Source organism: Cyrtonyx montezumae, unplaced genomic scaffold (genome assembly GCF_038088225.1).
Source record: "Cyrtonyx montezumae isolate F1298 unplaced genomic scaffold, pur_monq_1.0 scaffold_6, whole genome shotgun sequence".
NCBI classification, from domain to species: Eukaryota; Metazoa; Chordata; class Aves; order Galliformes; family Odontophoridae; genus Cyrtonyx; species Cyrtonyx montezumae.
The window spans coordinates 10727034-10744270 of NW_027072067.1; the positions used below are offsets into that span (position 1 = coordinate 10727034).

The window sequence follows — 17237 nt, forward strand, 5'->3', positions numbered from 1 at the left end:
GTCCTTGAGCCGCCGGGCACAATGACTGTTGGATGTGTCCTGCAGCCCCTGTTCCTGGGGAGGACTTTGCTCCTCGTGCTGCTGCTTGCAGCCTCAGCTCACTGCCACTGGCCCAGCGAGCCAGCAGAAGTGGTGCGGGACTGGGAAAACCAGCTCGAGGCCTCCATGCACTCCGTGCTCTCGGACCTCCGAGAGACTGTGCCGGCCGTGGTGGGGATACCAGACAGCTCTGCCGTGGTGGGCCGCTTCTTCAGAGTCTCCATCCCCACAGATTTAATTGCTTCCAATGGAGAAGTAGTCCAGGTGAGAAATATCATTTCCTGGGGCTCATTTTCAGTTGTTTGTGGGGTTACTATGAGAACACAGGGGAGTGCTGAGGGCTCCTGCTGAGATCCTTTGAGGACCTGTAGGGCTGTGGGAGAAGGATACAGATATTTCTTACCTCATTGCAAAGTTTCTTTTGTCTGTGGTAAGGCAGAGGAGACCCATCTCCGCTGAGATGACTGCTCGGGTTTATTGGCTGTATTTAAAATGTGAGGCTAGCAGCTCTTGGAATGATGGGTGTGTTCCTGAGGAGATGCTGCCTCGGGATCAGGGCAGCCATGGATTGCATGAGACTGCTGCCGTGACACTCAGAGAGCCTGCTTCACTATGGTAACAAAATATTGTCAGACAGGCTGTGTTCTGGGAGCAGGGCTCTGGACTGTGTTTGACGTAGTCTCTCCTGACCTTGTCCCTAAAGTCCTCCTGGGAAGATGAGAACCTTTCTTTTTGTCTGACCTACCCTTGAGCTGCTGGCACTCCAGACACCCAAAAGCTAAGCTTTAGAACCAGTCCTGGTGCCAAGGAACAGCCTGGAGGAGGGCAGACATGCCGCCAAACACACACTTGTTCAGCTTTAGCCCTTTCCTGGAGGGATGCTGAGAAGTTGTCTCAGCATCTGCTGTGGATGGAGAGTTCAGTAAAATTCTGTTTTTGAAAGAAAACAGGCTTCCAACCTTAGGTTTGGGGTTTTTTTTATTTTTTTATTTTTTATTTTTTCCAGAAAGTAGAATTAACTACTTTCAACAATCCATTTTTTGGAAAACACTGTAACAAGCCAACCTTCTAGTACCTCTCAGAAGAGATAGAGGGAGTTAGAACAAGTCAGGAGACAGCCTGACATCTCAGCCTCTCCTTGAAGGCAGGTTTGTTTTAGCTGTGCATGCTGTTGTGCAATTACCTCAGTCCAGATTCACAATCTTACTGTCTCCAGCAACAGCTCTGGGACTGCAGCATGCTGGTAGCAAGCAGATAATCTGAAGTGTTCATCTTATTGGCGGGCTATCTGTCAGGGTGGGGAGAGAGGTGTGTGGTGGGTGAGCCCTGGGGATGGCTGGGCATGGGGTGGGCTGGATTCAGAGCAAAAGCTGTGATGGTTAATTAACCTGACGGAGAATGGTGGTGGCTGCCCTGTTGAACCACTGCCAGGTGAGGAGTTTGTTAGCACAGGAGACATATGTGAGGGTACCAGGCTCCAGCTTTGGAGGGAGCAGACTCTTCAGTGTGGATCTTTCTGAGCAGGAGAGTAGTTCAGGGCTGCTGTGCCCATGAGCCCTGCCTCCTGCATGGCTCTGTGTGTGGTGGGTGCAGCTGCCAGCACCACTGGAGCTTTATCATTCACTGGAGGAAGCTGTCAAGATGTTGTGTTACAGAAATGATCACTTTGGTTTGGAGTTCTGTTGCAGAGTGGCTTGTTTTGGTGTTGTCTAATGGCTACTTTGATGGCAAGAAAGCATTCTCTGTGCTTGTTCAACACCACAGCTCCCTCACTTTTCTCTTCCTGGCACAGCAATCATCTTTGATAGCTGCAGGGTGGCTCTGTGGTACGTTATTTCAGCCCCATCTAATAGCTCCAAACAATATTTCTGCCACTGGTGTCGAGGCGTATTTGCTGATGGCAACCGATGCTTGGAGAGCAGCGAAGGGAGTGTGCTGGAGCGGGTCTGGAGGAACAGTTTCTGGCTGGGATGTAGATCGGCACAGGCTGGGAGCGATTTCCACGCTCATATGTGGGTTTGCCTGAGTACACATCACATCTGTTCACCTTGAAATTGATTTTAAAAGTGAGGCAGGCACTACGGCAGTGCTCCTGGCCTCGCTTAGCGTGTGCATCTGGAAGGGCTCTCCCTTGCAGCGAGAGCTGAGAGCTGCGTTGGCTGCTGAGCAAGGCTGACCTTCCCAGTGGGGATTTGATTCCTGGCTAGTGAGAACTGCGTAGGCAATCCTGGAGTGCTGGGGTGCTTTCAGGGCAAACTGCTCTGCTCTTTTTCTCAGGCTGCCTCAGCCAGAGCAGTAGAAACATGGAGCATCTGGATGCTGCTAAATGGGGGGTACTTGAGCCATAAGGAAAAAGAGTAAGGACACCCTTTTGAGATGTAGCAGTAGATCAGCACTTGCAATGAGATGTGCTTGCCTATGTTCAGTTCCCTCGAATTTCAAAGGGTCTGGATATCATCTCATTTCAAAACAAAAATAAACAACCGATGTTTGAGTCCCCAAACCTCGGGAGCCTGAGGGTGGTGTGACTGCTCCATTTCTAGGCAATTCCCACCGATTATTTCTAGGCTCAGTCTGCCCTGTGGCGGGGAGCCCCTTGAAGCTGCCTCTGGGCTCCTCTCCCTGCTTGTTAGCAGATTCCAGCCGCCTGCAGACAAAGTAGTTCTCTCTGCATACTTGGCTGTGGGCTGGAAACAACGGGCGGCATTGGCAGTGCTGCGGAGGAGTGCCTGGCAGGCGCCTGGAGCGCGGTCAGGTATGTGCTGCTGCCAGCAGGGACACTGCTTCCCTGCCACCCCCCTCTGCTTCAGGGCAGGTGAGGTGTGATGGCTGAGCACAAAAGCAAGTCTGTTGTGGTACGCTTGGGCAGCTCGTCAGAATGCAGAGGTGGATGTGCAGATAAAGGAGCAAAACCTGACCTGTTGCATCTCTGCAGCCGCCAGGGCAGCGTGCTCAGCTGTGTGCTGTTGTTGAGGAGCTCATCACACCCAGGCTAAGAACGGTTGGATTTCCTGTTCTTATGGCTTCCAATTGAAGGCTGTTCCGATTAAAAATGCAACTTCTAGCCTAAATTTAGAGATGGCTGGAAATATTTTTGCTGCCCTTTAGCTTGAATCTCTCCTCCACCTTCATAATATTTACTTCCTTTGTAAGTGACAGGCATGTTCTCCTGTCTTGATTTGATTAGATTAAACAAGCCAATCTATTCAGTCTTTCCCCGTAAAATAAGCTTTCTTTTCCTCTCCTCATTTTCCAGCTGTCTTCTGCACCTCTTCCAGCTTGAGTTTATTTTTCTTGTGGTGGGTGCCTGACCAGAGCTATACAAAATACTCCAGGCAAAATGTTACCAGAGCCTTGTATAAAACTTCCTTTTCTCTGCTATAAATAACCCATCCCACAATTGTGTGCCTTTCTGTGGCTGCCTTTGACTCAAACCCTGTGTGATCAGCTGGAATACCCAGGTCTGTAGTCCTGCTTCCAGTTTGTGAGGTTCCAGAAGCACGTTAGTGAAGGTCAGTGGTCTGGGATTTGCCATTGCCATTCTTGTTCTCAGTGAGGTCTGGGAGTGCTGCCCCTAAGGTTGTCCCATTCTCCCTGCATGAAAATCTACGCCTCACGTTGCTGCTGGAGGGATGGCAGATAATCAAGGCAAGGGCAGCAGCACTAAGAGCACTGTTGTCAGAATTTGGGACAGTGGCTTTTGCAGCAAATGCAGCTTTCTGCTCTCATGGGGCAGAGCTGACACTCCCACTCACATCAGGAAAGCCAATGCGAGCTGAAACGGGACAAAGGAGAGCATTGATGTGGTGATTGCCTCAGTCCTGGCTCCAAGAAGCTGATCTGCCTGCTGGGGAAGCTGTTGCAGAAAGTATCCCACGTCTGCAGGAGAGGTTTCCTGGTGCCAAACTGTGACCCAGTGTCAGTGCTTCTCCAGTCTGGTTGCAGGAAACAGGAGATGTCTGGGCTTCCAGTGCCTCTCCAGAAATACCAGGCAGTACCCCCAGGTCTGAATGTTACATGCAGTCACAAGCCACACAACTGTTAGGTCATTTCATTAATCTTCTGCCGTTCGTAGCAGTATCCTCCTGGCCTTGGCTCCTGATGGTTGTGTGGTGCACAGCCTCACTGGGACTTTGTTGGGAAGACGGATGGAGCACGCAGCAGGGCCCTGAGGAGCTGCTGCTCTGTGCAAATGTAGCTGGTGGTGAAGTGATTGCAGCAGCAGAAGTAACTTGGTGAGCTGCTGTGTGTGATGCATCTGCGCTATGAGTTTGTGGGGCCATCCAAGTGCCAGGTGTCAGTCTGGGCAGTCTTGTTTCCTAGGGAGGAGCTTGATCTTTCCAATGGTTGTTCTGTTTGCCATCTGCTGGAATGGCTCTTGCCACACAGCTTTGCTCTCACCATCCCTGAGGGGCTTTGTTTTATGATCAGAGCCCATAGGGTTGGGTAGCAGGAGTCCTGGCGTTGGGATCGTGCCCCACTGTCAGCACCAGCTCCACAGCAGTGAGCTGAACAAAGAGTGCTGGGCACGCTGAGCTGTATGGAAGGGAAAGACTTCTGCAGCTTCATCTTGCTCCCCAGTTTCCTTAGACCGTGACTAACTGGCGGATGAAGCAACAGCAGCTATTTATGGGGGGTGTGCTGGGATAGACGGCGATGTCTGGAGCAGGTCCAGGCAAAGGGCTCCTTGGGCAGGGCACTGCCTGAGCACGATGCTGCAATCAGAGCGATAAGGGGAGCTGATAAGGCTGCTGTTGGGGGGCCGAGGGGCTGCTTATCTCCTTCCTGCAGCAAAACAGTCAGGGAATTTGGCATTTTCTGTGCACGCTTAGTAACAAGCTCTGAATTTGGAGGAGTGGAAAATGTGACTCAATCTAATTATAAACCAGCTCTTCAGACGGGCTGGGAAGTTCCTTGTTTTGTCCTGCTCGGCCTGGCTGCTGCCCTGACCATCCAGGGAGACTGAAGCAAGGTGGGAAGCAGCAGCACCCTGCACACGGCCTGACCCAGGGCTGCCAGCTCCACTCGCCTCTCCTTGCCCCTCTCCCACGTGCCAGGTTCCCCCGCTATGTGCTGGTGGCAGGAGGAAAGTGCAGGGCTGGCAGCACCAAGCCCCCGCTGCTCGGCATCCCTGCCCTCTGGTATTTCCATTTCCCTTTGGCCTTTTGCTTACAGAAGGTTGCTCTGAGAGAGGAGCCGGCCCCAAGCTGTGTGCTGGGGCTGTGTGAAGCTTTTCTTGCCCTGCTCTCACCCCCGGCCACACCATAGAGCAGCGCGTGGGCCGCACTGTGACAAAGCAGCTGCACAAACCCTTCTGAGGCGGCCACGGGCCCCATGAAAGCAGGGTTTCTTGGGATGCTCCGTGTTCTGCCATGACCTCCAGTAAAGCGGCCGCTGTGTTCCCTCACCCAGGCCCAGCAGGACTCTGAATGGTGCCCTTATTGTGGCAGCACGGGCATGGCAGGGCCGTGCAGGAATGGCATGAGCTGGGGGCAGCCACCCGGCACGGGGCCAGCAGGGGCGTGGGGCGGTGCTGGCGGAGCAGAGCAGGGTGGCTGTCTCTGCACGATGGCTGTATGTGTGCATCTGCCAGGGAGCAGCTCTGCACTGGCTGCCCCCACCTTGTTCCCAGCCTCCAGGCACGGGTGGGGAGGCTCAGGCCGACTTGTCCTTGCCCTGTCCTGCTTGGTGCTGGAGCCCAGCCCGCATGGGTCTGCTGCCCCAGACTTGGACAAAAGGAGAAGAGGCGGCAAAGAGCTGCAGGAGCACCCAGCAGCGCTCTGGGACTTTAGGAGAGGGCACAGGAAGCGGGAACGTGGAGTCCTTGGCTGCCCTGGGTAGTGAAGGTCTGGCAGCATGGGGCTGGGAGGGTCTCCCCACTGCCCCAGCATTCACCTCCACCTGGCAGGGCTGTGTGTCTCAGAGCTGCAGCCATCCTGGCAGGGGACTGCTGCCTGCTTTCTGCAGGATTCTGTGGGCAGAGGAGGGCTGAATACTTGGAGGATTAGAGGGGACTTTTGTAGGCAAGAATGCAGTTTTTTTCTGCCTGAATTCCCTTGGAGGCAGCAGTTCTGTTCACAGCTTGTTTGCTTGTCTTTGTCTCGTTGGCTACAGGGCTCTGAGCTCCAAGTTTAAAAAACAAATCAAACGGAGCTATCTTCGCTGATGAGCTGCCTGCCTGCTCCTGGCCTGCCTAAAAATAACAGCAGTGTGTGTGTGCTGGGAGCGGGGTCTCAGAGCCAGCCAGACCCCTGCGTGGATTTAAAGTCACTCATTTTTCTGATGGTCTTCACATGCTGCCAGGCTGCTGTAACCTTTAGCCGATAAGTGTTCGTTTACAGTTATCTCAACTGCAGGAAAAACAAAGGCAGCCCTCTTTTCTTGAGCAACAGAAGTGTTGTTTTGAAAGCAGAGCCCTGTGGGAAATGGCAGGGCTTAAGGCTGATATTTATGGTGTACATGGAAAACTGGGAAACTTTACATGAAAGCTAGAGATCCCGAATCATTAACTGTGTGCAGCCTCAATAAATACTGTCAGAAGCAATATTGGAAGGAAACAGTGATAGAACAGAGTCTGGGGCTGTGCTCACATGCAGCATGGCTCCCATGGCCAGGACAGACCCGTGCGAAGGGCTCTGCTGGAGCTTAACATGAGTCCTTAAGGACATGAGTTGGGTCACACCTGGAACTGGCAGTGTGTCCCTATGAGGTTCTGCTGGTGAGTGCCAGCAGTGCATTTCCCTAACTATGCTTCAAGGAAGAGCAGGAGGGAAGATGGTCCTGAGCACTTGGCCTCCACCTCCAAGACCCTGCCATGTCTGACAGAAGAAGCTGTTAGGTAAAGTAGTTTTCAAAGCAGAAACGGTCACACTGGACTATGTCTTGCTCTGTTCTTTTGGCACGTGAGGTTGGGCACTGTTTCTGACTCAGTCTGGTTATCAAACAGCGATGTGAGGAGCACACAGGAGCATTGGTTGTGTGCTGGGAGCCTTGTGCAGCAACTGGGGTTGTGCAGCAGTCACAGGGAAAAGGGAGCAGCAGAAACCCTGGCTCGCAGGGAAGCTTGGCAGCATGTGACCCTGTAATTAGGGGCTTACGGAGCACACAGATGGGGGAGGCTTGTCCCACATGCAGCCTGAAATTACACATCCTGCTTGCATCTAACCACTCGCTATTAAAGTCTGTGGTCCTCTTGACTGTGTGAGCCTCAGCAGCACTGTAGCCACGTCCCCGTGTGTGTTTCCTCCTTGCCTCCCTATGGGCCTGTTGGTGGCTCCTGGTTCTGGGCACAAGCAGGCCCTGCCACTGTCCCACACTGGAGCAAGGAGCACCCAAAAAAGGATAGCTTGTCCCTGCCATGAAGCCCAGCCCATGGGATTGGCTGAAGGGCTGCTGCTCCTTGTCCGTGCTGTGGTGGGGAGGAGGGTGTCAGCACTGCCAGAGCCCACTGCTTTCTGCCCAGTGAAGGGGTGAGCAGCAGAGCTGGGTGGAAGAGCATCACATCTTGAGTCCTGGGCCTGGGTGGGCTACGTTGGTGTGTAAGGTCTGTGGGACTGCTTTCTACCTCTGGTGCAAGCAGGAATCTTTATTTTCTGCTCGCTGACACTGTGGCTTGGGCGTTAACTAAGAGATGTGCTAACAGCTTTAAACTCTGCTCTACAAACCATACCATGCCTCGTGATGTGCTCCCTGGCCTGCCTGGGCTGGCAGAGCAGGGCTGATTCCTGCAGCCCTCTGCTGCTCTGGCACAAAGCGTCCTCGTGCTGCTCCCAGCAGGCTCCCAGGCCCTGTGCTTATCCTTGCAGACAGCCTCCTCTTGCTCTCCTTACCCTTTTGAAGTAACAGCTTTGTTCTTAGCAGATGAAAAGCACAAAAGTAGCCAGTGGAGAGACCTGGTTATGGTGCAGCTCTGCGAGCTGAGCTTGCACCATAACCAGGTCTCTCCCTGTGGCTCTTGGGCATCCAGGCTTCTGGAGCAGGCCTCTGTCAGACTGCTTTCCCTGTGAGACTTGTGGAGCAGGCCTGGTGCTGCTGCCAAGGGGAGTGGGCTGCTCTCTGCGTGGGTGCTGGGGATGGGAGACCAGATCAGGGCCCCACGGGCTGAGCGGGAAGGAGGGGGCTGTGCTCCTCCATCATTTTCTGCACATCTGCACCTTCAGCCCTGTAAAAAAAAAAAAAAAAAAAAAAAAAGTGTTGCTGTGACCTAGAAGTCGTTGGTAAACAGTGAGCTGAAGTCCTGAGGTGTCTGTGGTCTGCAGCCATCATTTCTTGCCTGTGAAAGCAAGTTATTATATGAAAGTGAAATCCTGCAGGCCAGTGACCTTTGCAGTGCTTGATGAGATCCCGTGGCTCCGTCAGGCCTTGCAGACCAGTGCACCCCACAGAGCCTGTCCTTGTCACTGTGCCGAGGGGGTGACACTGGCTGCCCTGCTCCCACCAGGCTGTTCCTTCCCCAGTTGTTACCTGACAGGTTTTTTCTTCTCGAGCCTTTTAATTAAACGTTATTGCTGCTATAATTCGTCCTGATGCCATACTTCTAAAAGCGCCTTCTTCTGTCTCTTTGCCAGGTCTCTGAAGCTGGGAAGGAGTCCTTGCCTTCGTGGTTACACTGGAATGCAGAGAGCAGCTCCCTGGAAGGGCTGCCCCTTGACACAGACAAGGGCGTCCACTACATCTCAGTGACCACACTGCAGCCCTTCCCTAACGGCAGCTACGTGCCGCAGGCCACCAACGTCTTCTCCGTGGAGGTGCACCAGGAAGACCACAGCGAGCCGCAGTCGGTGCGAGCAGCAGCCCAGGACACGGGCGATGCCGCGCCATTCGTGTGCGGCGCGGAGGAGCCGGTCACTATCCTGACGGTCATCCTGGATGCTGATTTGACAAAAATGACACCAAAGCAGAGGATTGAACTTTTAAAGAGAATGAGAAGCTTCTCAGAGGTGGAGCTTCACAACATGAAGTTGGTCCCTGTTGTAAATAATAGACTCTTTGACATGTCGGCCTTCATGGCTGGGCCGGGAAACGCAAAGAAGGTGGTGGAAAACGGGGCCTTACTCTCATGGAAACTGGGCTGTTCTTTGAGCCAAAACAGCGTCCCCAACATCAGCAAGGTCGAGGCCCCAGCGAAAGAAGGGACTATGTCTGCCCGCCTTGGCTACCCGGTCGTTGGCTGGCACATTGCTAACAAGAAACCTCACCTCCCAAAAAGGATGCGGCGGCAGATCAATGCCACCCCCACACCTCTGACTGCCATCGGACCTCCCACCACTGCCGCTCAAGAGCCACCAACGAGGATTGTCCCCACGCCAACATCGCCCTCCATCGCTCCCCCCACAGAGACAACAGCCCCCCCAGTCAGGGAGCCTATCCCACTGCCAAGGAAGCCCACAGTCACCATCAGAACGAGAGGCCCCATCGTGCAGACGCCCACTCTTGGGCCGATCCAGCCGACCAGGCTGGCAGAGGGCACCGGGACGGTCTCCGTGCCGATTCGCCCCACGATGCCCGGCTACGTGGAGCCCACCGCGGTGATCACGCCACCCACCACCACCACCAAGAAGCCCAGAGTCTCCACTCTGAAGCCTGCCACGCCGTCCACGACGGATTCGTCCACGGCGACAACGCGCAGGCCTACTCGGAGGCCCAAAACACCCCGTCCCACAAAGCCTCCCAGCACCACCCGCTCCCCGATCTCTAAGCTGACTACGGCCTCCCCACCGACCCGTGTCCGCACCACGGCCAGCGGCATCCCCCGGCCCTGGGAGCCAAACGAGCCGCCCAAGCTGACCAACCACATCGACAGGGTAGATGCATGGGAGGGGACTTACTTTGAGGTGAAAATACCTTCAGATACTTTCTATGATAAGGAAGATACCACCACTGACAAGCTGCAGCTGACCTTGAAGCTGAAGGAGCAGCAAATGATAGAGGAGAATTCGTGGGTCCAGTTCAACAGCACCAGCCAGCTCATGTACGGCATGCCGGACCGCAGCCACGTGGGGAAGCATGAGTATTTCATGTATGCCACCGACAAAGGGGGACTGTTTGCTGTGGATGCTTTTGAAATCCACGTCCACAAACGCCCGCACGGGGACAAGTCCCCAGTGAAGTTCAAGGCCAGGCTGGAAGGAGACCACAACGCGGTGGCGAATGACATCCATAAGAAGATCATGCTGGTGAAGAAGCTGGCCCTGGCGTTCGGTGATAGGAACAGCAGCACCATCACGGTGCAGGACATCACCAAGGGCTCCATTGTAGTGGAATGGACCAACAACACACTGCCTCTCGAGCCCTGCCCCCGCGAGCAGATCCGGACTTTGAGCAAAAAGATTGCAGATGACTCTGGGGCGCCGAGCCCGGCTTTCTCCAACATCTTGCAGCCGGAGTTCAAACCCGTGAACGTGTCGGTGGTGGGCTCCGGCAGCTGCAGGCACATCCAATTTGTCCCCGTGACAAAGGACGGCAGGGTGATCTCGGAGGTAATGCCAACGGTGGCGGCTGGCAAGGACCCCGAGAAGAGCAGCGAAGACGACGTGTACCTGCACACCGTCATCCCCGCTGTGGTGGTGGCCGCCATCCTGCTGGTGGCCGGCATCATCGCCATGATCTGCTACCGCAAGAAGAGGAAAGGGAAGCTGACCATCGAAGACCAGGCCACGTTCATTAAGAAAGGTGTGCCCATCATCTTCGCCGACGAGCTGGACGACTCCAAGCCCCCGCCATCCTCCAGCATGCCCCTCATCCTGCAGGAGGAGAAAGCCCCGCTGCCCCCACCAGAGTACCCCAACCAGAGCATGCCCGAGACCACGCCGCTCAACCAGGACACCATTGGGGAGTACACGCCGCTGCGGGACGAGGACCCCAACGCGCCGCCCTACCAGCCGCCCCCCCCCTTCACTGCTCCCATGGAGGGGAAGGGTTCCCGCCCGAAGAACATGACCCCCTACCGCTCCCCGCCCCCCTACGTCCCTCCTTAATGATCGGCTCCTGGGGGGAGACGGGGCCTGCGGTGCCACCTGCGGGGACCGGCTGCCCCCTTGCCATCCGGGAAGCCGAAATCCCAGCCCGCTCCCAAGCAGGCCCCCCCTTTGGCTGCGCCCATTGCGCTGGAGTGCCCGCGGAACCCGGGGGACACTTGTTTTATTTTTGCCTAACAAGCTTTGGTTTTATTTTATTCATAGAAAAATTCTCAGCTCGAAAACCGCCTTTCCAGCGGCGGGCTTCCGGGCACGGCTGGGGCCGGGCGGAGGGCAGGGAGGGGGGGACGAGCAGGCAGCACTGGGGTGGCACTCTGGGTCTCCGCTGTTTGCCTTTAACACTAACTGTACTGTTTTTTCTATTCACGTGTGTCTAGCTACAGGACGTAACATGAAAGGTAGCCTAAAAAAATAATTAAATTCAAGGGACTTTCTGAAGTCGATGTTTTAAGTTTTTACATTTAATCTGCTGTTTACCTAAAGTCATGTATAGTTCTGGGGGCAGGGAGGGGGGAAGCGCTACGCTGCAGATGAGCTCCGGGGCTGCCGCAGGCTTAGGTAGGGGGTGGCCCTCGAGGACAGCCAGCCCTGGCGCTGGGGCAGAGGGCTCTGGCTTGGTTTGGTTGATTTCATTTTATTTTTTAATCGAAGCAATCCTATTTTTCTCACGCATCACAACACAGCATGGGCTCAACCTGGCACGGGGGGGGGAGGGGGCTCCGAGGTGAGCCACTCCCCCCCTCCCGGGTGTGCCCACATCGCCCTCGGGGCTCCGTGGGGAGGCAGCCCCTGAACGTGGGCTGGCTGGGAGTTGGGGGGGGTCCATAGCGCAGTGCCATCCCTCACCGTGACCTCTGGTGGGGGGTGATGCCGGGGGGGCTGCCTGGCTGTGTGCACAGGGCTGGGAGCTGGCTGCCGGGAAACATGGGCAAAAAAGGAAAAAATGAATAAAATAAAAGGGGCTGGGAGAAGGAAAAAGGAGAATAAACAAAACCAAGCGGCAGGAAAAGCAAACAGTCAGAACAATCGGTGAAGTCTCAAAATCTAATTTTTTTTACTAAATTTTTGATACAGCCTCGAATTGTTTTATTAAAAAAGAAAAAGCATTAAAGATGGGTAACGCTGACCGCAGTCTGTTGGGCTCCGCTTCTTGGGGCGGGCTCCCGCCGGCCCTCCGCGTTCGGTCCCCGCCCCGCCCCGCCCGCCGCGGCGCCCCGCAGCACCGCCCGCGTTGTAGCGCCCCCTGCCGGCCGCGCCGCCCCGCGTCCCCCGCCCCGCCCAGCGCGGCGCCGCCATGTCGGGAGCGCCGTGCCCGGGGCGCGCCCCGCTGCCCTGCACCGCCCGCGCCGCCGCCCCGCTGCAGCTGCCCGGGGGGGCCGAGGCTGCGAGGCCCGGCGTGGCCGTCATCGACGTGCGCTTCCCCCGCGGCGGCGCGGCTGACGTGAGTGCGGGCCGGGGGCGGGCGCTTGCGGGTGCCGTTGGCGTTCCGGCGGTGTGCCGGTGAGGACCGGTGGGTGCCGCTGGGTACCGGGGCCGTGACCACGCCGCCCCCCGCAGGTGCACGAGATCGTCTTCAAGAACTTCTACACCGCCTTCCTGAGCGTGCGGGCTCAGCTGGCCGGGCCGCCGGGTCCCCGCAAGTGGGTCACGTGCCTCCGCGACCTGCAGCTCATGCCGTGCCCGCACACCGAGCCGGGCGGGCAGGATTACTTCTCCCTCCGCCGCTCCCAGGTCCGCTCCGGGCACACGGCCGCCCCCGGGCCCCCCCCATCTCCCCCCTCACCCCCCCGCCTGACGCCCGCCGTGCCCCCGCAGATGCTGTGCGATATGGAGCAGGTGACGGCGCTGCGCTTCGTCCTGCGGCAGCCCTCCCCGGCCTGGCTGCACTTCGGCATCGAGGAGCTGCAGCTCTTCCCCCCCGGCATCAAGGTGACGTCGTGGGGGGGGGTTGGGGGGACGAGCGTGGGGACCGCCCGGAGGTGCTCGGGGAAAGGGGGGCCGTGGGGCTCGTGATCCCGGGGTGCCACCTTCTGGGTGCTGCGGAGTGATGCTCGTAGTGCCCATGGCAAAGTGGAGGATGGTAGGGTCTAAACAGGGGAGTGAGGGGTGAGGGCGAGATGGAGACCCCCGTGTGATCCTTTGGCTCCACCGCAGACCCCCCCGCAGGACATCCCCTCCTGGCTGTCACAGCTGACCCCCCCGGAGCAGCCCCCCAGCCTGCACGGGGTGAGTGGGGCTATCTCGCGTTGTGGGTGGGTGGGACGTGGGTGGGGGCTGCCGGTGGGGGCCACCCTACCCCAGGATGCACGGGTGTGGGTGGGAGGCGCACGCCTTGGTCCTTCCTATCCATCACATTGTCCGTCTGCAGAGTGCACGGCTGGTGTCTGCTCCACTGCTGCGCTCGGCTGATTCAGGCAGCAGGGCTGCGCCTTCTGACCCCAATCGGTCATGGCTTGAGCGCTCCACCCCCAGAGGAGATCCCAAATCCTGGTACCCAGCCCCTGGGCACCTTCCAGCCCCCTCCTGGCCCCATTGGCACCAGGAATCATTCCAGGGCCCTAAAGCCACTGCCCGCTGCTGGAAGCAGTTTGCAGAGTTCAGAAGAAAAATACCCACTGAGACACGCAGCTTGAGGTGGTGTTTAAATCTGCTCAGACTGGGGACAAGGGAGGCCCCACGGGTGGAGGGGACGGGCCAGGAGTGACCCTGGAGCCTGTCACAGCCCACAAGCGCCAGCATTGACCCCACAGGTGGCTCTGGGTGAGCAGAGTCCAAGGAGAGTGGGGCCAGAGCTTGGGTCACCTGTGTCCCCGTGCTGTGTTGGGGCCAGAGGGCTGAGCTCCAGCATTATATGTACTGAACATCGTCGGTTCGATTAGGTCTTTAATCATTAGCTAATTGCCTGGTTGTGTCCGCGCTCTGGACGCCCACCAGCGGGGCCGTGCCACGCTCAGGGTCACAGTTTCCATCTGCCCAGCAGGGCCCCGCTCTGGGCTGCGTGGCTGTGGCACAGTGCTGCTGTGCAGCTCTGCCCTGCACTGTGACACGAGGGCTGCTCCGGCCCTCCCAGCACCGCTCCCACTGCCTTCCAGGAGCTGCCGGACCCGGAGAAGGTGGCGGCGGAGGTGCAGCAGATGTGGGTGCTGACAGAGCTGGTCCGTGCTCGCCAGGCGGCCGCACGCATCGGGCGCTTCGACGTGAGTGTGGCACCCACCCGCGGCAACGGCGGCCAGGACGCGGGGGGGGCCGCGCCGCGGGCTCCTGCAGCGTGCTGCCACCCAGCATCGCTGTGTCCCTTCCGCAGGTGGATGGCTGCTACGACGTCAACCTGCTGTCCTGGAGCTGAGCCCCGCGCGCTGTTCCCGGAGCGGACGCTGCAACCGATGGACTCCGACCCGGCCTTTGCCCCGCTGCCGCCCGCGCCGTGCCCCGCAGCGCCGTGCCCCACCGCCCGCGGGCTCGGTGGGGGCCCGGCTCCTGCGCGTTCCGCGGCCGTGGCTCCGGATAAAGGCTGCTACCGCGCCGCCGCCTCCACTCGTCTGTGCGGGGCCGGGGGCGGGCCGGGGGCGGGGCGGGAGGGCGGCACGTCCCAGGCGCCCCGGCGGGGCGGGCCGAGCCGTACCGTGCCGTACCGAGCCGCGTTGAGCCGGGCCGGAGCCGGAGGATGCTGCGGGCGGGGTGCCGCGCCGCGCTGGCCCGACGCCACCTGGGCTCGGCGCCGGTGAGTGGGGCCGAGGGGAGAGGGGACGCCGAGCCGTGCTGAGCTAAGCCGGGCCGTGCCGCGCAGGAGGGGCTGAAGCGGACGCCGCTGGACGCGCTGCACCGGGCCCGAGGCGGGAGGATGGTGCCGTTCGCCGGCTGGAGCCTGCCTGTGCAGTACGGCCGCGGGCACCTCGAGTCGCACCTGCACACCCGGCGGCACTGCTCGCTGTTCGACGTGTCCCACATGCTGCAGGTAGCGGGCGGGGGGGGCGGAGGGGGGCCGGGGGCTGCGGGACGGGTCCCGCTGCACGGCCTCACCCCGGCCCCTTCCAGACGCGGGTGTACGGACGGGACCGCGTCCGCTTCCTGGAGAGCCTGGTGGTGGGGGACATCGCCGAGCTGCGTCCGGGACAGGTATGGGGTCAGCAGGTGGCGGTGGGTGCGTGACACGTGGCCCCGCGGGCGCAGGACCCTCCCCCCCCCCGGGTCCAATCGGTCCCAGCACCCACCCCACAGGGCACCCTGACACTGCTCACCAACGAGCGCGGTGGCATCGTGGATGACCTCATCGTCACCAACACGGCAGAGGGCCACCTCTACGTGGTGTCCAATGCAGGCTGCGCCGACAAGGACCGGGCCATCATGGAGGTACGGGCAGGGCTGGGGCAGGGCAGGGCCCCCCACCCGTCCCTGCACTGCAGCCCCGTCCCCACAGGGCAGAGCAGCTGAACTGAAGGCGGCCGGTGGTGATGTGCATCTGGAGGTGTCAGACAACGCGCTGCTGGCACTGCAAGGTCGCTACCTGGACCACGGGTCCCCGTGCAGGTGGCACTGGGTCTCACCCCAAGGGACACCCCCCGCCTCAGTGCTGCCACCCCCAAGGCCGACACCTGTCCACCCCCCCACAGGGCCCTCTATGGCACAGGTGCTGCAGGCCGGGCTGCCGGATGACCTGACCAAGCTGACCTTCATGACCAGCACAGCCACCACCGTCTTTGGCGTGCCGGGCTGCCGCGTGACACGCTGCGGCTACACCGGCGAGGACGGCGTGGAGGTATGGGGCACCGTGGGGCAGCCACTCCCCCCAGGGCAGCGTGCCCCCTGACCCCCCCCGTCCCGTACAGATCTCAGTGCCTGCGGGGCGTGCAGTGGAGCTGGCCGAGCGGCTGCTGGGCTGCCCCGAGGTGTGGCCGGCAGGGCTGGCAGCCCGGGACAGCCTGCGCCTGGAGGCCGGGCTCTGCCTGTACGGCAACGACATCGATGAGAGCACCACGCCAGTGGAGGCTGCGCTGCTGTGGACCCTGGGTAGGTGAAGCCTACCATCCCCCCAAGGACAGGCTCAGAGCACAGGCCCTGTCTTGCAGGCCTCAGTTGCAGCCCTCTGTGCCCCATAGGGAAGCGCCGGCGCACAGCCATGGACTTCCCCGGTGCGGCCATCATCATGGAGCAGGTGAAGGAGAAGCCAAGGCGGAAGCGTGTGGGGCTGACATCGGTGGGGCCCCCCCTCCGGCCGCCTGCTGCCATCCTGGGCCCCGAGGGCACGCCTGTGGGCTCGGTGACCAGCGGCTGCCCCTCGCCGTCCCTGGGCAAGAACATCGCCATGGGCTATGTGCAGGCTGCGCACAGCCGCCCTGGCACCGCGCTCACCGTTGAGGTGAGGAAGAAGCAGCACCCAGCGGTGGTCACCAAGATGCCCTTCGTGCCCACGCACTATTACATGGCCAAGTGAGGCCTGGCCCCATTAAAGCCTCTCGCCCATCTCCTGCCTCGTGTCTGGCGCTGGGGCAGCACAGGGCAGTGGGGGTGCAGTCCTTTAATGGTGCAGTGCCAGCGGTGGGCGCTCCTCATTCGCGGTGCGTCTTCCCCGGCTCAGCGGCTGTGCTGTCCCTGTGGAGATGGCAGTGTCAGCGGGGGGGGGAACACGGGGTGGGTGGTGGGGGCACCAGGCTGGGAGGCACGTGGTGATGGGGATGGTAGCGGGGACACAGCACAAGGATGAACTAGACTGGGGGGGGGGTGTACTGGGGCACACTGGGGTGATGGGTCACGTAGTTGGGGGAGTGCTGAGCTGGGAGCACATACCGGGGGGACAGTGGGGCAAGAAGCGGGACACACCGGGCTGGGGACATGCACTGGGGGCACATCCTGGGGAGGCAGTGGGCTGGGAGGGGGGGACGCGGCGCGGGGCGGACTCACCGGGGCGGACAATGCCGCTCAGCGGCGCCGTTGCGTCGGGCGGGGGACAGCGAATGCGCGCGGGGTCGGGCGGGCGCGGCGCCGCTCTCTGCGCCCGGGCCGGGGGTACGGCGGGCGGCAGGGCGGTAGCACAGCGCGGCCACCTCCTCGCCGTAGGCACGCCACGCCAGGCGGATGGCCACCAGGCTGAGCCCCAGCCACAGCAGCAGCAGCTGGCACAGCGCGGCCCGCACGTCCTGCGTCGCCCACTCGGCCGCCAGCTCCCGGCCCAGCGCTCCCAGCGCTTCCCACACCGCCGCCATCGCCGCCGCCGCCGCAGTTACC

The 17237-nt window shown here is 59.6% G+C and overlaps 4 protein-coding genes across 4 annotated transcripts; 3 read left to right on the forward strand and 1 right to left on the reverse strand.

Moving 5' to 3' along the window:
- Nucleotides 1-4: 4 nt before the first annotated feature.
- Nucleotides 5-11048, forward strand: DAG1 (dystroglycan 1). Its single transcript, XM_065749468.1, has 2 exons — nucleotides 5-303; nucleotides 8607-11048. The coding sequence occupies exons 1-2, from the start codon at nucleotides 22-24 to the stop codon at nucleotides 11013-11015; spliced, it is 2691 nt and encodes an 896-aa protein (XP_065605540.1). The 5' UTR covers nucleotides 5-21; the 3' UTR covers nucleotides 11016-11048.
- Nucleotides 11049-12287: 1239 nt separating this feature from the next.
- Nucleotides 12288-14538, forward strand: NICN1 (nicolin 1, tubulin polyglutamylase complex subunit). The gene is made up of 6 exons (XM_065749498.1): nucleotides 12288-12456; nucleotides 12573-12746; nucleotides 12831-12944; nucleotides 13170-13241; nucleotides 14108-14212; nucleotides 14320-14538. The coding sequence occupies exons 1-6, from the start codon at nucleotides 12310-12312 to the stop codon at nucleotides 14359-14361; spliced, it is 654 nt and encodes a 217-aa protein (XP_065605570.1). The 5' UTR covers nucleotides 12288-12309; the 3' UTR covers nucleotides 14362-14538.
- Nucleotides 14539-14583: 45 nt separating this feature from the next.
- AMT (aminomethyltransferase) lies at nucleotides 14584-16477 on the forward strand. The gene is made up of 8 exons (XM_065749493.1): nucleotides 14584-14736; nucleotides 14803-14970; nucleotides 15051-15131; nucleotides 15234-15365; nucleotides 15433-15511; nucleotides 15626-15771; nucleotides 15842-16022; nucleotides 16112-16477. The coding sequence occupies exons 1-8, from the start codon at nucleotides 14680-14682 to the stop codon at nucleotides 16444-16446; spliced, it is 1179 nt and encodes a 392-aa protein (XP_065605565.1). The 5' UTR covers nucleotides 14584-14679; the 3' UTR covers nucleotides 16447-16477.
- Nucleotides 16478-16489: 12 nt separating this feature from the next.
- TCTA (T cell leukemia translocation altered) lies at nucleotides 16490-17218 on the reverse strand. The gene is made up of 2 exons (XM_065749499.1): nucleotides 16914-17218; nucleotides 16490-16604 (listed from the first exon to the last, which is right to left on the reverse strand). Exons 1-2 carry the CDS (start codon nucleotides 17213-17215, stop codon nucleotides 16562-16564), a joined length of 345 nt encoding a protein of 114 aa, XP_065605571.1. The 5' UTR covers nucleotides 17216-17218; the 3' UTR covers nucleotides 16490-16561.
- Nucleotides 17219-17237: the final 19 nt, after the last annotated feature.